Source organism: Heloderma suspectum, chromosome 2, assembly GCF_057233095.1.
Source record: "Heloderma suspectum isolate Gila_16-S chromosome 2, 16-S_ref, whole genome shotgun sequence".
Lineage (NCBI taxonomy): Eukaryota > Metazoa > Chordata > Lepidosauria > Squamata > Helodermatidae > Heloderma > Heloderma suspectum.
This window is the reverse complement of record NC_139459.1, coordinates 260,295,609-260,315,431: the sequence shown is the minus strand read 5'-3', so window position 1 is coordinate 260,315,431 and position 19,823 is coordinate 260,295,609. Positions and strand designations below refer to the sequence as shown.

At 41.4% G+C, this 19,823-nt stretch overlaps 1 protein-coding gene across 5 annotated transcripts in view; it reads left to right on the top strand.

Moving 5' to 3' along the window:
- Positions 1 to 19,823, top strand: part of MACROH2A1 (macroH2A.1 histone) — a 73,274-nt gene that overhangs the window by 40,575 nt on the left and 12,876 nt on the right. For 2 of the 5 annotated variants that reach the window (XR_014788398.1, XM_084838940.1), the window contains exons 3-6: positions 1,838 to 1,944; positions 2,253 to 2,450; positions 4,299 to 4,406; positions 18,464 to 18,554. Coding sequence is in view for 4 of the 5 variants with exons in the window: in XM_084838940.1 (XP_084695066.1) it covers positions 1,838 to 1,944; positions 2,253 to 2,450; positions 4,299 to 4,406; positions 18,464 to 18,554 (504 nt within the window). In the remaining variant the exon portion in view is untranslated. Of the gene's footprint in view, positions 1 to 1,837; positions 1,945 to 2,252; positions 2,451 to 4,298; positions 4,407 to 15,889; positions 15,990 to 18,463; positions 18,555 to 19,823 lie in introns of all 5 variants that reach the window. The other 3 variants (XM_084838939.1, XM_084838941.1, XM_084838942.1) reach the window with 2 other exon arrangements.

Genomic DNA, 19,823 nt, shown 5'->3' with positions numbered 1-19,823 from the left:
CATTTAGTTTGTCATCAGAATAATTAAGAGCACTATCCTATACATATATAGACAGAAAAAAGTCCTACAACTGCCAGCATTTTCCAGCTAGCATTCCTTGTGCTTGCTAGGGAATGCTGAGAATTGCTGTACATTTTCTGTTGGATTCTGCATTGAAGCCTTGTTCCAGAGCATTTGCGTCTTAGTCTTAGAAAATGCTCATATGGTCGGTGAGGTTTCATAGCCTGGATCCTAACTACACTTCCACAAACAGAACAGCTCTATCTGTTCACAGACAGAACTGAGATCCAGCGGAGCATCTTGCCAACAGAAGGAGGAGGCTCCTTCCTCCTCTTCCTGTAGCCTCCTCAAACTGTTCCAGGGGGTCTCCCTGGAACAGTGTGAGACACGAGAACTGCAGGAGGAAGGAGGAGTCAGTAAAATTACCTCCCGCTTTCGTCTCAGAAGATCTTCCTGCCAGGAAGAGGAAACTCACAATCCCAGCCTATATGTCTACAGAGATAACTGTCACTTCCTTGAGAGACAGTTGACATCAGTGCAAACTTTATAGGAATCTGAAAGAGAGTAACTGCTTACATACCCAGAACTGCTTTAATAAGAGATTTATTTCTTAAGATTTATTAAGAATGCATAGATCCAAACCTGACAAAATTGTATACAGTTTGAAATATGACTATCTTGCTGCATCTCTAAGAAGTTTCCATCATTCTGCATTGGTATTTACTGAAAGCTATTCTGAATTGTCAGACTAGATCTACTATTGCTTTTAACGTACCAGGAATATTAAAAGGGTTTGTGGATATTTTGTGATTTAGTAAATTATCTGTGCCTGTTGAATGTTCTGTTTTGCACTACTGTGCAAAACTCTCCCTTCTGTGTCTCTCTAGTGTGCATCTCTCCTCTTTGAAACCTTTTAAGAAAAAAATATCGAAAAATAACATTAAGATCACCACATTCCTCTTTTCCAAGGATGGTGTCCCTGTTGTTGTTTACAAAGGTACTTCTCTCTGTATAATCTGAGCAATTGATTTTAAATCCAGACTTACATAAACATGAGAATAACAATTCTCTTTCTCTTTTGTTCACCATATTCTAATTGCTTTGTCTGAGGGATTTGAACTGACAACTGGTGCTTTAGGATATGATATATTGGCTTCTCACTTTTTAAACAGTTGCATGGAACCATTAGCTTCGCTTTAACTCAAATCGAACTTTAGCATTTACAATAGTTGTACTTAATTTGACAGATTTCCAAGGCGATAATCTATTAGTAGTGAATAGACTTCAGTTTTCTGCTGTTCATATGAACAGTTCAATTCAGTTGAACTGAAGTGAATTCCTTTTCACTGTTAGGAGTTAAAGTAAGCTGGGAGCAGGAATGTGGATTCTTCTTAATTTTAATCAATTCTAGTCTTAGCCTGCAACCCTAAACACACTTACAAGGATCATTGAACTACACGAGTGTTACTTCTGAGTAAATATATTTAGAGTTGTACTATAAATATGACCTCTGTAAGATCAGCGAAGTTTAACCTTAAGAAAAAGCAAATGATGTTAAAGCGCTTGTTCTATGAGATACATTTAATTTTGGATATGAATTGCTATGGCCTTTTAATAAATCTGGAGGATTAGTAATGGATCCAGGGCTATGCATCTGTGATTACAATCCATTACCAAATTATACTGTGGTTTCTGAGCATAAGGTACTAGGAGTGTCAGGTGGCTGCATACCTTTGGTCAACGGCTAGAAAATTGATTATATGCTACTTGATTAGCCTTATTCACCAAACACAGTTCATTTTGTGTTCATTAAGAAGGTTTTCATCTTCCTTGGCAGCGGAAATTCTTGAATTGGCTGGAAATGCAGCGCGGGACAACAAAAAGGGCCGTGTCACACCTAGGCATATCCTGTTGGCTGTAGCAAATGATGAAGAATTAAATCAGGTAAAAAGAGATTCCATTATGTGAGGATTTCCTTTTTATTCTTTCCTTTTTCATTCCTTATTATTCTTTCCACAAAGTTGTAATTCAAGACTTACGAAGTAGCTTGCATAGGCCCAGTTTAATTACATGAATTGGAATGTACCAGCAACTGTTCAGGCTGAAAACTCCACATAACCTCAGTTGTCCAGAAGAAATTGAATCTTTTGATCTGTGCATTTCTATGTCCTTGTCTCCAGTAGCATGGCGACTGGTCTCTCCCACTTTGAAAACTACTCAAGGGTGCTTTTCTTTTTTCCACTTCCTTTTAGCTATTGAAAGGTGTCACCATAGCTAGCGGTGGTGTGTTACCAAATATTCATCCAGAGTTATTGGCAAAGAAGCGGGGATCAAAAGGAAAACTGGAAGCAATCATCACTCCGCCCCCAGCTAAAAAGGCAAAATCGCCATCACAGAAGAAAACCACAACAAAGAAAGCAGGTGGCAAGAAAGGAGCAAGAAAGTCTAAGGTACCCTAGTTTGCTCAGTAAGACTTCCAAGTCAGTACACAATAGGATTCTGTGCTTACTGTACATTTCTTATTTCTGGTTGGTTGTAGGAGACCTGATCTATCACATCCCAGTAAATGTTACAAACAATAAAGGACAGTGGGCCATATACTGCCCACTCCATTTTGCTGAGGTCAAGGTTAGCAACACTATATATTCTAGTACTGAAATATCAAACGGAAGTGGAGCTTGGGATATGTCAATGGAGAGTTATCTTCAAGAGGTATATCTGCTGAGGCAGGAAGATTCCTTGGGTCCTGGAACAGTCACCCTCAAACTATCAGCAGAGAAGACCTTTTTCGCAAGCCCCACACATGGACAGATCCCCTCAGTTCTCCTGTCACAACTAGGGATGGGAAGCCCCAGGGGAAACAATAGGAGGAAATCAGAAAAAAATTGAAAACAAAACTATTTTTTCCAAGGACAAAAAATGTCCCTGGAAATGTTTGTACCCTGTTTTTTCCTGGGTTTTTTTCCTCCTGGCCGCCACATCTTTATTCACAGCTCCAAGAGTTGGTTTTCCATATCCACTTGGGGTGTTGTGGAACCAAAGCTTTTGTTTTCACTGAGGTTTAACACAGCAACCAGGTCCCCCCACGGTATGCCTTTTTTAGCCAACGGCTCCATCTCTTCATTGAGGCTTGAAAGAGGAGCATCAGAAAGAAGTAGAAGTACCTTGTCATCCAAGACAGTTATTTTCTGAAACTGAATATTATTCCTTTTAAAATGGATCTTTCTAGTTTCTGACAACTTCAGCACAGAGTTTCTAAAGGTGCACAGGGGAACATGCAACTGGTTTTAATGCAAAATTGTGCTCCTGGAAGCCCTGGGGAGTATAGTTTTGTACACGGGGAGCACAATTTTGCACACTCCATGTGTCTTGTTTTAAAGGGGAAATGTGGCTTCTCCCTTGCCGCTGCCAAAATTCGGCAGCATGGTAGCAAGGACACTTTGGGAACAGTGAGGTCTGCAAAAAAGGATGTGGGAGCCACATGTGGCCTGTGGGGCCACATGTTGCCTACCCCTGATCTACACAATACATTTATTTACTTCTTTTGTTGTGTATACCTTATTGGAAGAGACAGACACAACATGGTGTTGCCTGTCCTTTAATATTGCACATTTAGAGGCACTGAATCAGAAGTATTTGAAGCTATATGATAAGCACTCAGAACTGGACTGAGATATGCGAGTTAGAGATTCCCACTGGCATTGCTGGATGGATAGTAAAACATATCCCTCTTCATACGGTGTGGTGTTGAAGGAAAATGCATTGGATTATTCAACTTCAGATGCACATTTACATCTGATCTGTGTACGAAGGTACTGATACACTAAGAAGGTATATCTGTACCTGTGAAATTCGTGAATGTTTCTTGGAATTTGAGTGTTCAGGATTTTATTCATTCAAAAAATCCTACCAAGGGTGTATGTTTATTTCACTATACAAATGAAATACCACTATACAAATGAATTCACATCCGTTTACAAGATCTCCAGAAGTGGGGAGTTCATAAACTTTTCTTCCTCTGTGGCAGGGGCGGGCAACTTGTGGTCCTCCAAATGTTTTGGCCTATAGCTCCCATTATTGCCAGACAGCATAGCCAGTGATGAGGGATGATGGGAGTTGTAGGCCAAAACATCTGGAGGACCACCAGTTGCCCACACCTGTGCTATGGATTATCTGCAATATAGAGACGCTCCTTCCATCCACATGTTACATGAGCATATAATTGGTTGTCATGTCATATTTGTCTGTTTTAATCTTGGGTTTACTAATTGATTGACTGGTTGATTTTGCATGAGAAGAAACAGGGAGAAGTCAGCAAATCAGCAAGTGCTGACAGCACAACAGAAGGCACCCCAACAGATGGTTTCACTGTCCTGTCCACTAAAAGTCTATTCCTTGGGCAGAAGGTAGGTTTGCATATTTTATTCAAGATACTTTAATATATAGTGTTACTTAGAAGGTCTTAGATTGACATGTACCTGTCTTTGTAATCCTCCTCCATATGGACACATATGGAGAAATGTCTCCTTAGAGGCAAGGGAAACTTTTCAAAATACTATGTATAATATGGACAGTATCCAGTACTGGCTCTGCACTCCCATTCTATCTGTTGCACAAAGGGGAACCTACCACTCGCACAACAGAAAGTAGCTGCTCCAGAAACAAGCAGGAACAGTGTTTCCCAGATTTGGTCAGCGGAGCTTTTTTCTGCAAGCTCCACTGATCTGACCTGCTCTGGAAAAGAGCATTTCCACTTGTTTCAGGTTGCTTTTAGAACTGCTAGCTCCCCATTGGACTAGCAGTGGGTCCCTCTGGCATGTGGGCAGACTTGAGTATAGCCCTGTATTTTTACAATTATAATTATTTATTTTTTATACAGCACCATCAGTATACATGGCACATCACAAATAAAAAATAGACAGGTGCCCGCTCCGAAGGAGATTACAATCTAAATTAGATAAAGAAGAGAACAGAGGGAGAGATGAGGGTAGCAAGGGATGAGTGTGGGAAAATGCCTGACTTTATTATACACAGGAATGAGGATTTGGGCGTTAAGGCAAAGGCCTTTCAGAGTTTTGAAGAATTTGAAAGAGGAGAGGTGCCACATACATGTTCAGAGAGCCAAGTATAGGCAGAGAGGAAGGGGAAAGAGACTTTCAGGTGGCCAAAAGTGGCAGACTAGGAGGAGCCAAAGTTACAGGCAAGTATCAAATAGGAATGAAGGGAAGAAAGAGTGGGTTAAGGGTGTGGAGACCTTTAAAGGGAAGGACAAGGAGTTTGTGTGGGATGCAGTAGGGAATGGGAAACCCGTGAAGGGACCTGAGGAGGGGTATCACATGCTCAGAGCAATGACAGAGCTGGATCATTTTGGCAGCAGAGTTTGGGATAGAGGCAAGAGAACTGGAGTATAATAGGGAGAAAAATGTTTCCTATTGAAAAATGATCAAGTCTGGTGATGACCAGGAAAGGAGAGGGAGGAATAAAAATAAAACTAAGCTGATGTGCCTGATCAGCAACACAAATGGTGAAATTGGAGATATACAAAGCAATCCAAAGTCAACAAATCCGCTGACTGGGTGAGGTGGAGTGGATGGGGTAAAAGAGGAGGAGAGCAGTTCTCGGGGGAGTCTGCCATGGAAGCCCTTATTTCAGCCGTAGAAAGCTCCACAGGTGTAGATCTACCACTGGTGGTAGGCCCCAAATCAGAGCAATCTGGGGCACATCAGAAGCAGCCTTGGATCTGCTGGATTCAAAGCCCTTTGTTCCCAGCTGACGTGTGCTGAAGGTGAAATGGCTTTGCTGAAGGGAAGCTGCAATAAGGTAATCTAAATTAACAAGGCCTTACTGAAACTTATATTTACCTGTATAAATGTTCAGGGAATGAATTCTGTACTACTAGCAATGACATTTTTAATGAAAATCTGAATCCAGGATACTGTTTTCCACAGTACGTACAATTTTGGATAAAAAATGCTAGGAAGTATGTGAAAACAAACCTAAGAATGCAGTAAATGTGTCTGTGTAGTTGACATTCAACACCAGTTACAATTTAGCTGGAACCCAATGTGTGATACGAAAGCTCTATTCAGATGTTCAGAAGAATGTGTGGACACAAATCATGGAGGGACCATGGGGCTGTGTACACTGGCTCCCTTTCCCAACATCCCCATGCACACTGTGCATTTAGCGTGCATTTATCCTGTGCATTTATCCTCCGTGCATTTAGCGTGAAGATCCAAAGGGAGATTCTAAGCCTGTTTGGCTCAGCGCGCCTAGAATCCTCCCCACATTCGGGAACCCTGCACAGCCCTTTTGAACACCTGAATAAGAATGAAGACTAAGGGCTGAACTGCATGTACCACACATTCAAGGCACACACACACCCTAAGGCTGGAAATACCCATCTCGGCAGGGTGGTAGTAGGTGGGGCGGGGGGGAGGATGAATTTAGAAAGGTGATTGAAAGGCAAGGTCAGAGGGCTGGAAACATATTAAGCAAACCCTTCTCTCTCATTCTTCCTTGCAAAGTCTCTCTACCCCTGCATCAGTGTTATGAGGTTAAAATAAGAGTTGGGAACACCTTACCTGTCCTGAAATATGTTTGTATACTCTTACTGGATGAGTGGAAGAACAATTACAAAAGGGTGTAGCAGCCTTCATAAGCCTGATCTTAATCCTGCATTACAGTGAAAAAACGTTTAAAATTGGGGTGTTACACATTCAGTTAGAGAAATCACAAATCTTAGATTCATTTTGGTGGATATATGTTTTCTTTGTCTAATTATTATTTCATGTTGAAATAATAACCTTTCCCAGTGAACAAAAGTAGCTTTAAAAGGAGGTTGCTATACATGGATTTAACCTTCAAAGTCATATTTTCACAGGGATGGAGAAAGTTTAGGTATTTGCACTGAGAAATGTTAACATTTTGTACCAGTAGTTGCTTTTCAACATGAGTAATGTTAATATTGAGCCTGTCTATCAACTTCTAATGTTTTTATTCCACTGACATGGAGATGATTCTAATATTCTGTCAAGCTACATCCATCAAATATTAAAAGCTACATTTGGTTCTCATTCTTGTTAGGGCATAACATGCTGGTTTATGAATAATGATATATGAAGAAATGTGGCTTACTATGGAGTTGGCATTTTAAGTATACATATCATGGTGGGGATCCAAAGAGCCAAGCAACTAGTTCCATGTGCCCAAGAAAGCTTTGGGCTTGTGTTTCTCACAAATGCAACTCCTCATGGCACCTGGCACACCAATTTTTAAAGCTGAGGGGCTTTCCAAAGCAGAGTTTGACTTGACAGAGGGGCCCAAAGGACGTGACACTGTGTATGCCTAAAGTAGTTCTTTGGATCCTGACCCATCTGTATTGGATTGAAAGGTTTTATCAATTGGGAAATGATGAGGGTATTCCTCAGATATATACTTAGGATATTTTCAGCCTCATAAGTTGCATTTGGGTTTATTTTCTGGGTATTTGACCTATTTTTATATTGGGTAAAATTACAATTAGAGTCTCTTTAACTGTTGAGCTGAACCAACTGCAGTTCTTCAATACATTTCCATGTGGCAAAAATAGCCACATGAACACTTAATACATCTGATTATAATTAAGTGGTTTTCCAAGACAGAAGCAATATCTTTCAAGCATACCTCGTCTCAACCCTCTTAATCCTCTCACTGTCCTCTTGTCAGCAGTTTGGGGTCCCACCTAACCCTTTTTTCTTGAGCTGCTGGTAATAGGCATGGAGGCCATTAAGATGATTAAGGCTGCAATCCTAAATGCACTTACCTGGGAGTATGTCCCAGTGAGCTCTGTAGCACTTACATCTGAGTAGACATGCATAAGATTGTGCTGTAAGAGACTTAGGGCTCTTGGAGGGTTGACAGTATGAACAGGGCAGTATATGGGGGTAACAGATAGCCACTTCCATGATAGCTGTTGCACTTTTTCCAGCTTCCATAGTCAACAGAATCATCCTATGTACAGTCCAGTTCAGACTAGCATTTCTCCATGTGGCTTGCATGTGTGAACATACCCTAAGTGTCATCCCAATGCTGTGGAGAAAAAGTGAATTTTGTCCCTTTTAAAAAAGGGACAGTGTTATCTTCTGCCATGCTTTCACGGCCACGATCAGTACCTTTGCTAAATGTGCAGGGTTTTCTTGTTCCTTTCTGCAAGCAGAAGGATGTCCCATTGCACGATGGGATATTCCTGTGCATCTACAGAGGAATAGGGAAGCCCTTCCCCATGCAACAGCTAACAACACTGTTCACCTGTCCGGTGGCATGTGAACAATAGAGTAACACTGCATGTGTATTCCTGTGTGCTAGGTGCAGGTGTCTTCCCCTCTACAGTGCCCTTTTCAGTGGCTGAAGTGCAGATCTTTTAGCAGAACTTTCTTTGCGTTCATGCACTTGTCTTCCTGGATTTGGTGTGACAGGCTACATTTCACTGCATACTTATGATTGAAATTGAAATCAGTGGGGCTTAATTATGTGCAACAGAGAGCTATGGACTGGTTCATCCATAACTTGCGTGAACTCATAATTGAAGTTAAGAGATCAGGAACAGGCCACTGGAGTTGGCTGTAGGATAATACACTCTCTTCTGCTGTCTCTGCTCTGGGCAAATTCCTCCTGGCTACCTTAACTGTGATTAAGAAGTACATCATTCAAAAGTGGTTAAAATTGCTGCCAATAAAGCTGGTTAACAAAACCTTAGGGGCTAACTACATGTTACACACAAACACCTATAGGACACTGTTTATTAAAACAAGAATCTGTTCTGGAAGAAGGGAAGTTAGAGCAAAGAAGTATTGAGTGACAGGAGTGTAACCCTTTCCTTCTGCCATTCCTCTGTTCTTTTTCCTGCCACCCTCTGGGATTCTAGCCATATATTTACAAGGGTAAAAACACATGTATGCCACATGAGCATATGGTGAAGCATGATAGCCAGTCAAACCGACCTAACTGCCATAGCAAAAAATGCACATGCCAGAGGCATCTGGGGAGGGACACAGTATCGGTGTTTCTATGCAAATGCTACAAGCCTCCGAGCCAAAATGGGAGGGTGCCAAGTTTTCAAGGAGAACCTGGATATAGTGGACATTACAGAAACCTGGTAGAATGGAGAGAAGCAGTGGGATACAAACATCTCTGAATATAAACTCTACAGAAAGGACAGGAAAGGGTGTACTGGAGGAGGTGTTACTCTGTACATCAAAGAGGGCGTAGTGTCGAGCAGACTAGAAAACCTAAAAGGGGCACACTGTTCCACAGAAGTGCTGTGGGTGGCAATACTGGACTCCAAAACTAATATTAGGAACATGCTATCGTTCCCCAGACCAGAATGCTCAGGGTGATCTTGAGATGGAAAACGAAATCAGAGAGGCCTCCAAATGAGGAAGTATTGTAATAATGGGTAACTTCAGTTACCCCGACATTGACTGGATAAATGCATGTTCCAGTCACGACAAAGAGGTTAAATTTTTGATGCCCTAAGAGATTGTGCCCTAGAACAGTTGGTCATGGAACTGACTAGAGAGGAGGTAACCCTGGATTTAATCTTAAGAGGTGTCACCCAGGATCTAGTATGAGATGTGAATGCTGTAGAACCAATTGGAAGCAGTGAGCACAGTGCTATCAGATTTAATATATATTTAAGTGGGAAATTGCTGAGGCAGTCCAGTGCAGTCACATTGGACTTCAAAAGAGGAAGCTTCTCTAAAATGAGGGAACTGGTAAACAGGAAGTTGAGAGGGAGAATGAAGAGGGTTAAATCCCTTCAAAATGCTTGGAGGTTACTCAAAACCACAATAACAGAAGCTCGGATAGAATGTATAACACAGATTAGGAAAGGTAGCACCAAGTCCAAGAGGTCATCAGCATGATTAACAAGCAGTGTCAAGGAAGCTATTAGAGAAAAGAAAGCTTCCTTCAGAAAATGGAAGTCTTGCCAAATGAGGGAAACAAAATGGAGCATAAGCTTGCACAAAATAGATGCAAGCACACAATCAGAGGTGCAAAAAAGCATTTTGAAGAGTATATCACTAACAACATCAAGGCCAATAATAAAGACTTATTTAAATAGAAGCAGGAAATCAGCTAGGGAGGCAGTTGGACTGTTTGATGATAATGGAGTTAAAGGAGAATAAGAAATTGCTGAGAAGCTGAATGAATTCTTTTCATCTGTCTTCACAATAGAAAATATATGTGTGCCTATATCTTCTGCAGGAAGGAAGTCTGAGGAACTGAGGCAGATAGTGGTGACAAAAGATGACGGTCTCAACCTTATTGAAAAATTGAAAGTTAATAAATCACTGGGCCCAGATGGTATCCATCCTAGAGTTCTTAAAGAACTCAAATATGAAATTGCTGATCTTCTAACAAAAATATATAACATGTCCCTAAGATCAGCCTCTGTACCAGAGGACTGGATAATGACTGGATAATGGCCAATGTAAAACCAATTTTTTAAAAGGGATCCAGAGGGGATCTGGGAAATTACAGGTAAGTTAGGTTAAAGTCCATTGCAGGTAAATTGGTTGAAAGCATTATTAAAGATAAAATTAGTAATAATATAGAAGGACAAGCCCTCCTGAAAAAAAATCAACAAGGCTTCCACAAACATAAGTCCTATCTCACTAACCTCTTAGAGTTCTTTGAGACTGTCAATAAACATGTGGACAGGGGTGATCTGGTAGACACTGTTTACTCAGACTTCAAAAAGGCTTTTGACAAAGTCCCTCACCAAAGACTCCTGAGCAAACTTAGCAGTCAGGGAATAAGAAGAGAGGTGCTCTTATGGATCAGTAACTGGTTAAAGAACAGAAAGCAGAGAGTAGGAATAAATGGTAAATTTTCCCAATGGAAGGATGTAAACTGTGGGGTCCCACAGGGATCTGTATTGGGACCAATGCCTTTCAACCTGTTCATAAATGATCTGGAAATAGGAGTGAGCAGTGAAGTGGCCAAGTTTGCTGACAACACCAAATTATTTAGGGTGGTTAAAACAAAATGGGATTGTGAAGAGCTTCAAAAGGATCTCTCCAAACTTGGAGAATGGGCATCAAAATGGCAAATGCAGTTCAATGTAAGCAAGTGTAAAGTGATGCACACTGGGGCAAGAAATCCCAACTTCAAGTATAGCCTGATGGGATCTAAGCAAGTGGTGACTGACCAAGGAAGAGATCTTGGGGTTATGGTGCTCAGCTCAATGAAAATGTTGACCCAGTATGCAGCAGCTGTGAAAAAAGGCAAACTCTGTGTTAGGCATAATTAGAAAAGGAATTAAGAATAAAACTGCCAAAATCATACTGCCCTTATACAAATATATGGTGCAGGCACACTTAGAATACTACAGTTCTGGTCACCGCACCTAAAAAAGGTTATTGTAGAGTTGGAAAAAGTGCAGAAAACAGCAATTAAAATGATCAAGGGGCTGGAGCATCTCCCCTATGAGTGAAGGTTACAACAGCTGGGATTGTTTAGCTTAGAAAAAAGGTGTGTAAGGAGGGACATGATAGAGGTGTACAAAATTATGCATGGTTTGGAGAAAGTGGATAGGGAGACATTTTTCTCCCTCTCTCATAATCGTAGAAACTGGGGTCATCCCAGGAAGCTGATTGGTGGGAGATTCAGGATAGATAAAAGGAAATACTTCTTCGCACAACACATAGTCAAAATATGGAATTCACTTCCACAAGAAGTAGTGATGGCCACCAATTTGGATGGCTTTAAAAAGGGATTGGACAAATTCATGGAGAATAAGGCTATTGATGGCTACTAGTCCAGATGGCTATATGCTATTACCAGTATCAGCAGTATGCCTATGTACACCATTTGCTGGAGAACATAGGTGGGAGGGTCCTGTTGCACATATCCCCTGCTTGTGGATTTCCCATGGGCAGCTGGTTGGCCACTGTGTGAACTGAATGCTGGAGTAGATGGTCTCTTGGTCTGATCCAGCATGGCTCTTCTTATGTTGTTAGGTTTGGAACCCCACTGGGAGTAGGTAAGCTGCTTGTGCGGAGATTATTTGGAACAAAGACATGGCAGATTGGAAAAGAGCTAAGTACTCCCTCCTTCTTCCCAAATGCTGGTATCCTACACCAGCTTCTCATTTTGAAAACAGACACTCTTACCAGCAGTGACACATAACATGTAGATGGGCAGGGAGAATTTGCACCAGCAAAGGGAGGGAGGAACATCAAATCCTGCGGTACACTCCTTCTGTCATAGCTGCAGTTAACAAGGTCACCCTAGGTAGGTCTACACAGCCCGTATATCGTAGCCAGAGCTATTATTGTATGAAATACTTTTTCCAAATAAGGGTTCACTCAACTTCCATCAATGATTTGGATATCCCCATACAGGAACACATAGCCAAAAATACTTGCTGTACTTAGGGATGGACGAAAGGGACTTACCTTGTCCCGCAGCTTGCTTCGCGGTGGTGGGGAGGTGCTTCGGTTCTCCCCCCAAAGTTCAGGCGAGGGGGGGAGGCGCCCTGCCTCGCCCGGCCGAAATTCAGGCCGTGGGGGGAGGCGCCCCATCCCTCGCCGGCGAAATTCAAGCCGGGGAGGAGCGCCCCGTCTCCCTGGCCACGAAAAAAAAAGTAAAAAACAAAAAACACACACCCGTGATAGGCTACGTAACGATTTGCGTAGCCTATCATGGCTAGATTTCCAAAGTCAGCCGTGATAGGCTACGTAAATCGTCACGTAGCCTATCACGGGTGACTTTGGAAGGAAAAAAAAGCGCGTACACAAATGGCGGCGCCCATTTGCATTCCTTATTTTGGCACATCTAGTCTACGTAAAGATTTACGTAGACTACCCCGTCCAAATAAGGAACACAAATGGCGGCACCCATGGGGCGCCGCCATTTGTGTATGCGCTTTTTTTTTTCTTTTCCCAAAGTCACCCGTGATAGGCTATGTGACGATTTACATAGCCTATCACAGCTGACTTTGGAAATCTAGCTGTGATAGGCTATGTAAATCGTTACGTAGCCTATCACGTGTTGTTGTTGTTGTTTTTACTTTGTTTTGTAATAGCGGCGGTGGCGGCAGCCGGTCGGGAGACCAGCCGCCGCCCCCGCTGAAACGCCGCCGGGACCTGCCGCCGAGAGGGACATTCGCCGAAGGTAAGTCCCATCCCGGGGGGGGGGGGGGCGGGGGGCCAGCGGAGAATTTCCCCAACACTTTCGGGGGGGCCGAATGCGTCAGCACTCGGCCTCCCGAAGATTCGTGGAGAAATTATCCGCCATCCCTAGCTGTACTACAACACTATTTAGAATACTTTTAGTAAAAAGGGAATTAAGGCTGCAATTCTATATCCACTTACCTGGGAATAAGTCCCACTGGGTTGAGTGAGGCTTACTTCTGAGTAGATATGTATAGGATTGTACTGTAAGCTATGACTGCCACCAGAAAACTGTGTGTTTTCTGGGTGGCAGACACAAGAGACACTTGGAGTAATCTCTTGCCTGGAAAATTTATATCTGCAAACCCAAGGAACTGGAATGGTTTGCATTTGCTAAGAAACCCCATAGAACAGCCTACCCCAACCTGGCAGCCTCCAGATGTGTGGAACTGCAACTTCCATCATCCCTGGCCAGTGTGGTCATGACTGGGGTGATGGGTGTTGTAATCCAAAACATCTGAAGGGCTCCAGGTTTGGGAAGATTGCCATAGAATATTGACACACACACACAATAATACAGAGGATAATTAACATTTAACAATTAAAAGTTCTTAGGTTTATTGTACTTCATAAATCCCTCCGCCATGAATATCTTTCTTTAGCTGGATTTGATTTTTTCCTCCCCCCCCCCCCCCCAGTAGTACCAGTTGTCAAACGCAAGGCTCAAACAGTAGAGTATGGAAACACATAGAAATTATTAGAGGTGCATGAAATAATTGTCATGTCACAGAAGATGTTTATACACAGGACTTTGCATAGTTCATTGTAATTCAGAAAATGTATCCATATTTTTTGGTATGGAAGTGTTGTACTCAAAATTGCAAGAGACTGTTTTTTAGATCCATCTCTAATTCTCATACCAGTCTTCTGATTGTCACTATGGTGCTACCTTCATTTCATTAAATCTTTGTTGCCACTTTGATGATTAGGCTGCTCCAGACAGAATGCCTCTGCTTTGGGGCACTTTTTTTCATTTGCAAAACTGCTATTATTTTTCCTTTGCATCCCCCCCACCCCTTAAATATGGTACCATTTCAGAGAAAGTTAGTAGTACATAATAACAGTGAAATCAGTGGGCCTTAGGTTTGTTGCGACTAACCTGTCTCATTAATCTCAATGGGATTCATCATATGCCACTAACATTAATTTCTTATTAACTTTTTTCTTCTTCAATTTGCTTCTTCGTCTGATTTGATGAAATGAAGGACTCACATTATAGCAACTTGCAAAGTCAGTAGAGTTGTGAGCCAGAGTGCCCAAAGTATGACGGAAGCACTTTTGATCATATGCGCACAAAAATAAACTTGTCGGGCCAAATGAAGTTGAAGTGCTGAGAGAGAGATAAAACGCCACACAGCAAATGGCAGATTTACATTTAGGAAATTATAAACGGTTTACGAACTTACTTTGAAGTAGTAGAGTGGGCTGATCTGCATTTTCAAAAGGACTAATCTACATTTTCAAAAAAAACATGTGGTATAGCCCTCCCTCAGTTGTTCCACTTGAGGATGCAAGCTGAAGATCCCTTTATCTCCTGTGTCAAAACTCCCTGTCCTTGAAAACCTAGCATGTAAAGAAGCTGGACTCTAGATTAACCTTTCTCTTGATGCACTAGTTTTCTGTGTAGTTTTTCTGTGTGTAGCGAGGAGGATTTCCCCAGCTGATCTTAAAGGCCATGAAAAAAAAGAAGGCAGGAGGTAGGCTTTATAGTATAGGGAATTTAGGGCTTTATAGTATAGAATCAAGTCAATTCATTGTGGTGGAATAAAGAATGCATTCAGGTGTCCCCTGTCCGTCTGATCAGAAAGTGTGGGGGTGCGCTGGAAAGCCCTAACCCCTTTAGCATCCTCATAATCAGGGTTCTAAATCCATGAGTAGAGGAGGCTTCCGCTTCAGAACTTTGCCCTTCAACTCGTGGAGGGCTGTAAACAAGGGGAAAGTGATGCACTGGGCAGCCCCCCATTGCATGGGCACAGAGAATGCCTGAACAGACCTATAGAGCCCATGCAAACTATCCAGTGTGAGCTCTCTTGTGCCAGACTAGCTTGGTCTCCTGCAGTGTCCTGCCAAGTGGTAAGGAGATCTTAAAAACACATTATTTTTGTTAGAATTTTACAGAAATGTAGGGTATATTTGCCTGTTGAAGTGATATACAAATATTTTATTTATTCATTGCATTTCTGTATCACCCAATAGCCGAAGCAAACACTTGAGCGAAAAACAAATCAGCCCCCTTCGCCCTACCAACCATGAACTATCTGATGGTAACATATATTATTATGTCAGTGTAAACAGATTAGATGCATGTATGCAGTTAAATGATCATCTGTAACTACCCCTCGTAGGAAGCCAGCACAGATGCTAAAAACCTAACATCCCAGGCTCTTGCAGATTCATCCCCATCAGGCATTAAAGCTTGGTAAACAAAAGCTCTGACCTGACAAATGCTTCCTTCCCATGGACAGAATCAAGTTTGAGTCTTGAGTTTGAAACATATTCTGTTATGTTTGTTTACCAGTAACCTCCTTTATGACCTGCCATTTATTTTTGCACATTTGTTTGCAGTGATGCTATCCCCATCTGCGTTGCAAAATCTTACTTTACTGCAGCTTCTCTGTGATTTCCCAACTGTCCTGTTGTTATTTCCCACCTCATGCTTTTCTTTTCAGCTGAACCTTATTCACAGTGAAATCAGTAATTTAGCCGGCTTCGAAGTGGAGGCCATAATCAATCCCACCAATGCTGACATTGACCTTAAAGATGATCTAGGTAAATGGGGAATGGGCTGCCATAACTAACAGTCACATGAAAATTATGGAATTCTTCTATTATTCTTGTGTAATAAATCCAATATTTTTCCAGTGCAATCCTACACATTTATCAGATGCAAGTCCCATTGAGTTCAATGGGGCTTACTCCCAGGTAAGTGGGTATAGGGTTGCAGCCTTCATTCCTCAAACCACATAATGGGAGGATAATTATATGTCCAGCTTTCCCTACATAAAAGTTGCATGATGACTATTACCTAAGTAACTTGGAAGTCACTTCAATATTGTTCCATAATAATCAGATGTGACTGTTGGTTCCTTTGGGAATGTTTCATATATGGATTCTTTGAGGACTTAAATAGTGTTTTTATACATATATCATCAAGTTGCTTTCAAACTAAGTAGTTTCTCCATTCTGATTATAGGTTTCTATTTTCATGGTGGTAGGTAAAGATAGAAATTGATAGAGAGATATTATCAAGTTTAATTCAGTCAACATCTTGTTCAATTATAAATAAATATTAGGTTAATGTCAGCGTGTCCATGCTAGCTATAATTTTAAATATTACTTTGTTCAAGAGGAAGGTTACCTGTCACTCAAAAGGTATATATTTAATAATATTAATCTAGATTATTTTTTGGAGCAGCTTCTTATTCCATATTTGCATTTAATAATTTCTTAATGCAACAGTGAATTAAATGCTGCAACCTGTTGATTGTTTCTGTTTTTCTTAGACCAGACATCACCTTAAAATGTTTATTTTTTTCTCTCTAGTTACTCACATATGTAAATTTGAAAATGATAAATAAGCTATCAAGAGAAAATGTTATTAAATAGTTATGAAAGATTAATGGCATTACTTTAATATAAATCTGAATAACATGGTTTTAAAGTTTTAAATGAACACTTTTTTCTCATTACAAAGGAAAAGTATTACAAAAGTATTACAACCAAAGTTAAGCATTTTTACACTTCAACCCTATACATGTATATTCAGAAGTGGGAGAACAATCATAACTATGGTGGGACGTGGTAGAGGGCCTTCTCTGCTATGGCACCTCAGTTGTAGAATGCCCTTCCTTTGGAGGCCCAGTTGGTGTAGACCTTGGTTTCATTTTGGCACCAAGTAAAAACATGGCTTTTTACTAAAGCCTTTGGGAGCTAAAGTATTCCCTAAAGTAGCACAGTGTTTTAACTGTTTTATTGTTTTAGATTTTAATTGGTATTAGAATGTTTAATGGTTTAATATATTTTAGGTGTTTAAATTATTTATTGTTTTATACTGTTTAAATTGATTTTATTTGTACACTGCCCTGAGATCTTAAAGATATAGGGAGGGATACAAATGTTTTAAATAAATAAATAAAATAAGAAATACCCCCCCCCCCGATCTCCTTGCTTTCAGATTAGCACAGGGAAGAAAAGCCCCTCCACTGGTGGAGAGAAGCTCTGCTGGCAGGTGTGGGGAGTGGGGGGTTTCTGCCCTACAGGCCCAAGTAATGCCCATGGAGAACTCCACAGGCATAAATCTGCCGTCAACAGTATTCCCACCAGCAGTAGGCCCCCAAACAGGGCATTCCAGGGGTGAGGAACAAGGCACCTTTGGATCTAGTGGATCCAAAGCACCTCTGCCCCCCAGGGGGACCCAGCTTTGGGCCCCTCAGCTATGAGAGTCTGGAGCTGGCATAGCTATTTCACCTGCCGATGGGTTTCAATTGGGAATATTGGTTTTAAAAAAGATCCACTGCACTAACAAGCTCAGTCCCTTCCCCAACCCTGGCCAGTGTGAGCCAGCAGAGCTTTGGAAGTGACTGATGATTTGCCAGTTCACTCCGCACCTCGCCCCACTTAAGATTGCCCTCCAAGTCCCACTGAGTTCAGTGGGGCATACTCCCAGGTAAGTGGGTATAGGATTGCAGTCTTAAAGTCTCATTGATTTCTTTGGGAGAGTGACGAAACTCATTGATTTCAATAGGACTTCGGGGTACATAAATTGGCTGGATCACGGCTTACTCCCAATATAATTAGAACATTTACTATGGAAAATAATCAAGAAAAAATGCTAATTGTTAATCATCAAAATGGAGAAACCAGTTTTTTGTTGGGCTTGATGATCCAGACATTAGATGTTGTTATCATCACATTATGTGAGATTCCAATTTTACAGGTTTCTACAAAGTCAAGAAGGTGCTAGCTGCTCTTAATACTTCCTTCCTGAAATGCTTGCAATGTCTTTGACCTGATGGTCAAATGCTAAAACTGATGTACTTGATGCTTCTCCACATCCACCTTTCATCCCCCCTCCCTTTTCTCAGCACACGCCTGTACACAGATTTTGGGTTATGTTATTGTTTATGGCACATGTTCTGGAGCCAAAAGGTAGGAAAACAAGGATGTTGGTACATGCATAAATGTAGATCCTGTTCCGGGTCTTTGACCAACATGGTTGATACACATTTGTTTACCTGTTGTAGTTGCAAGTTGTTCAGGCTGACATTGCCACGATCGACAGTGATGCTGTCGTTCACCCGACAAACTCTGACTTCTACACCGGTGGTGAAGTAGGTAATGGAGAGTTCAGTGCTGCAGAGTTTGTATGTGTATGCATGACCAATTCACAGCCACAAGCTTGCCCCTGCTCTGCAGATCTGCATTCTTTTCTCCCTTCCAGCAGTCCTACCCAATTCCAAACAAACTAAGTGCCAAACTGATTAAGTGTAAAAGTCTTTCTAATCAAGATCTGTCTTGTGTGAACAATCCTTTTAGTTCACTGGAGCCTTTCCTGCGTAAGCCGCACTGCGATTAATGGCATTATGGGAAGGGAAAAATGATCTCACTCTTAACACTCAGTATCAACGTACAAATCCAAGGCGAATAGTGCAGTAGCAACATGTGTCTGGTAAGAGGGAATACGAGACATGTCGGTTCTCTGAGCATATCTACATCACAGACTGAAACTAGCTGAATAGTGATTCCCTGTCTCCAGATAACCCTGGACACTGTAGTTATGTGAGGGAGGCTAGAAATCTTTAACATAGGCACCCACACCAAATTATAATTCCCAACATTATTTGGGGGAAGATGTTACAGTTACACTGGTTTGAACCCGACGTAGATTTATAATGTTGATATGCTCACTTATGTTTCTACATTTTTAAATATCTGAGCTGGCATAATTCTTGCAGTTCTGCAACTAAATTCCATATCTCCACTATTGATCATGTTTAGGATGTTTTACCCCTAAATCCCGAAATGTTGATGGCTTATTTATTTTGATGGCATTGAGGTAGACTTAACATTGGTGGATCACAAATTCATAGATTTCATAGCCGTATCTCAAGTTTCTAACCTTTTGTGTGAACTCCACATCTAGATCTTCAGCCACAATGAGCAGCTACTAGACCAAATCATTGCATGATTGCTGGGCCTTAAGCTACAGTAGGATTAAGGCAAAGTAACAAATGATGTCTGTCTGGTGTTGCGCACTCAAACTTAATGGGAGTGTGAAGGCAAGCAATCATAGGATAGTGGGTAGCAATGGGGTAATCCCCAAAAATGATGAGGAACAATTGTAAGACCAGGCAATATGACATCCTTTTTTAGATGGCCATATGTTTTCATTAATTCAGCTTCGTTAACCATCTTACCATAGTCAGTGCCAAGCTCTTACATACCTGGAACATTTGAATGCTAATTTAGAAAGGACCACACCACCTATGAAACCAGCAGTTTATCCAAGCAAAGCCCAAATAAGCTCATACAGAGCATTCTTGAAAAGCCATTTAGCTCTTGCAGATACACTTGATATTTCCTGATTCTCTGTATGAGGTAGAT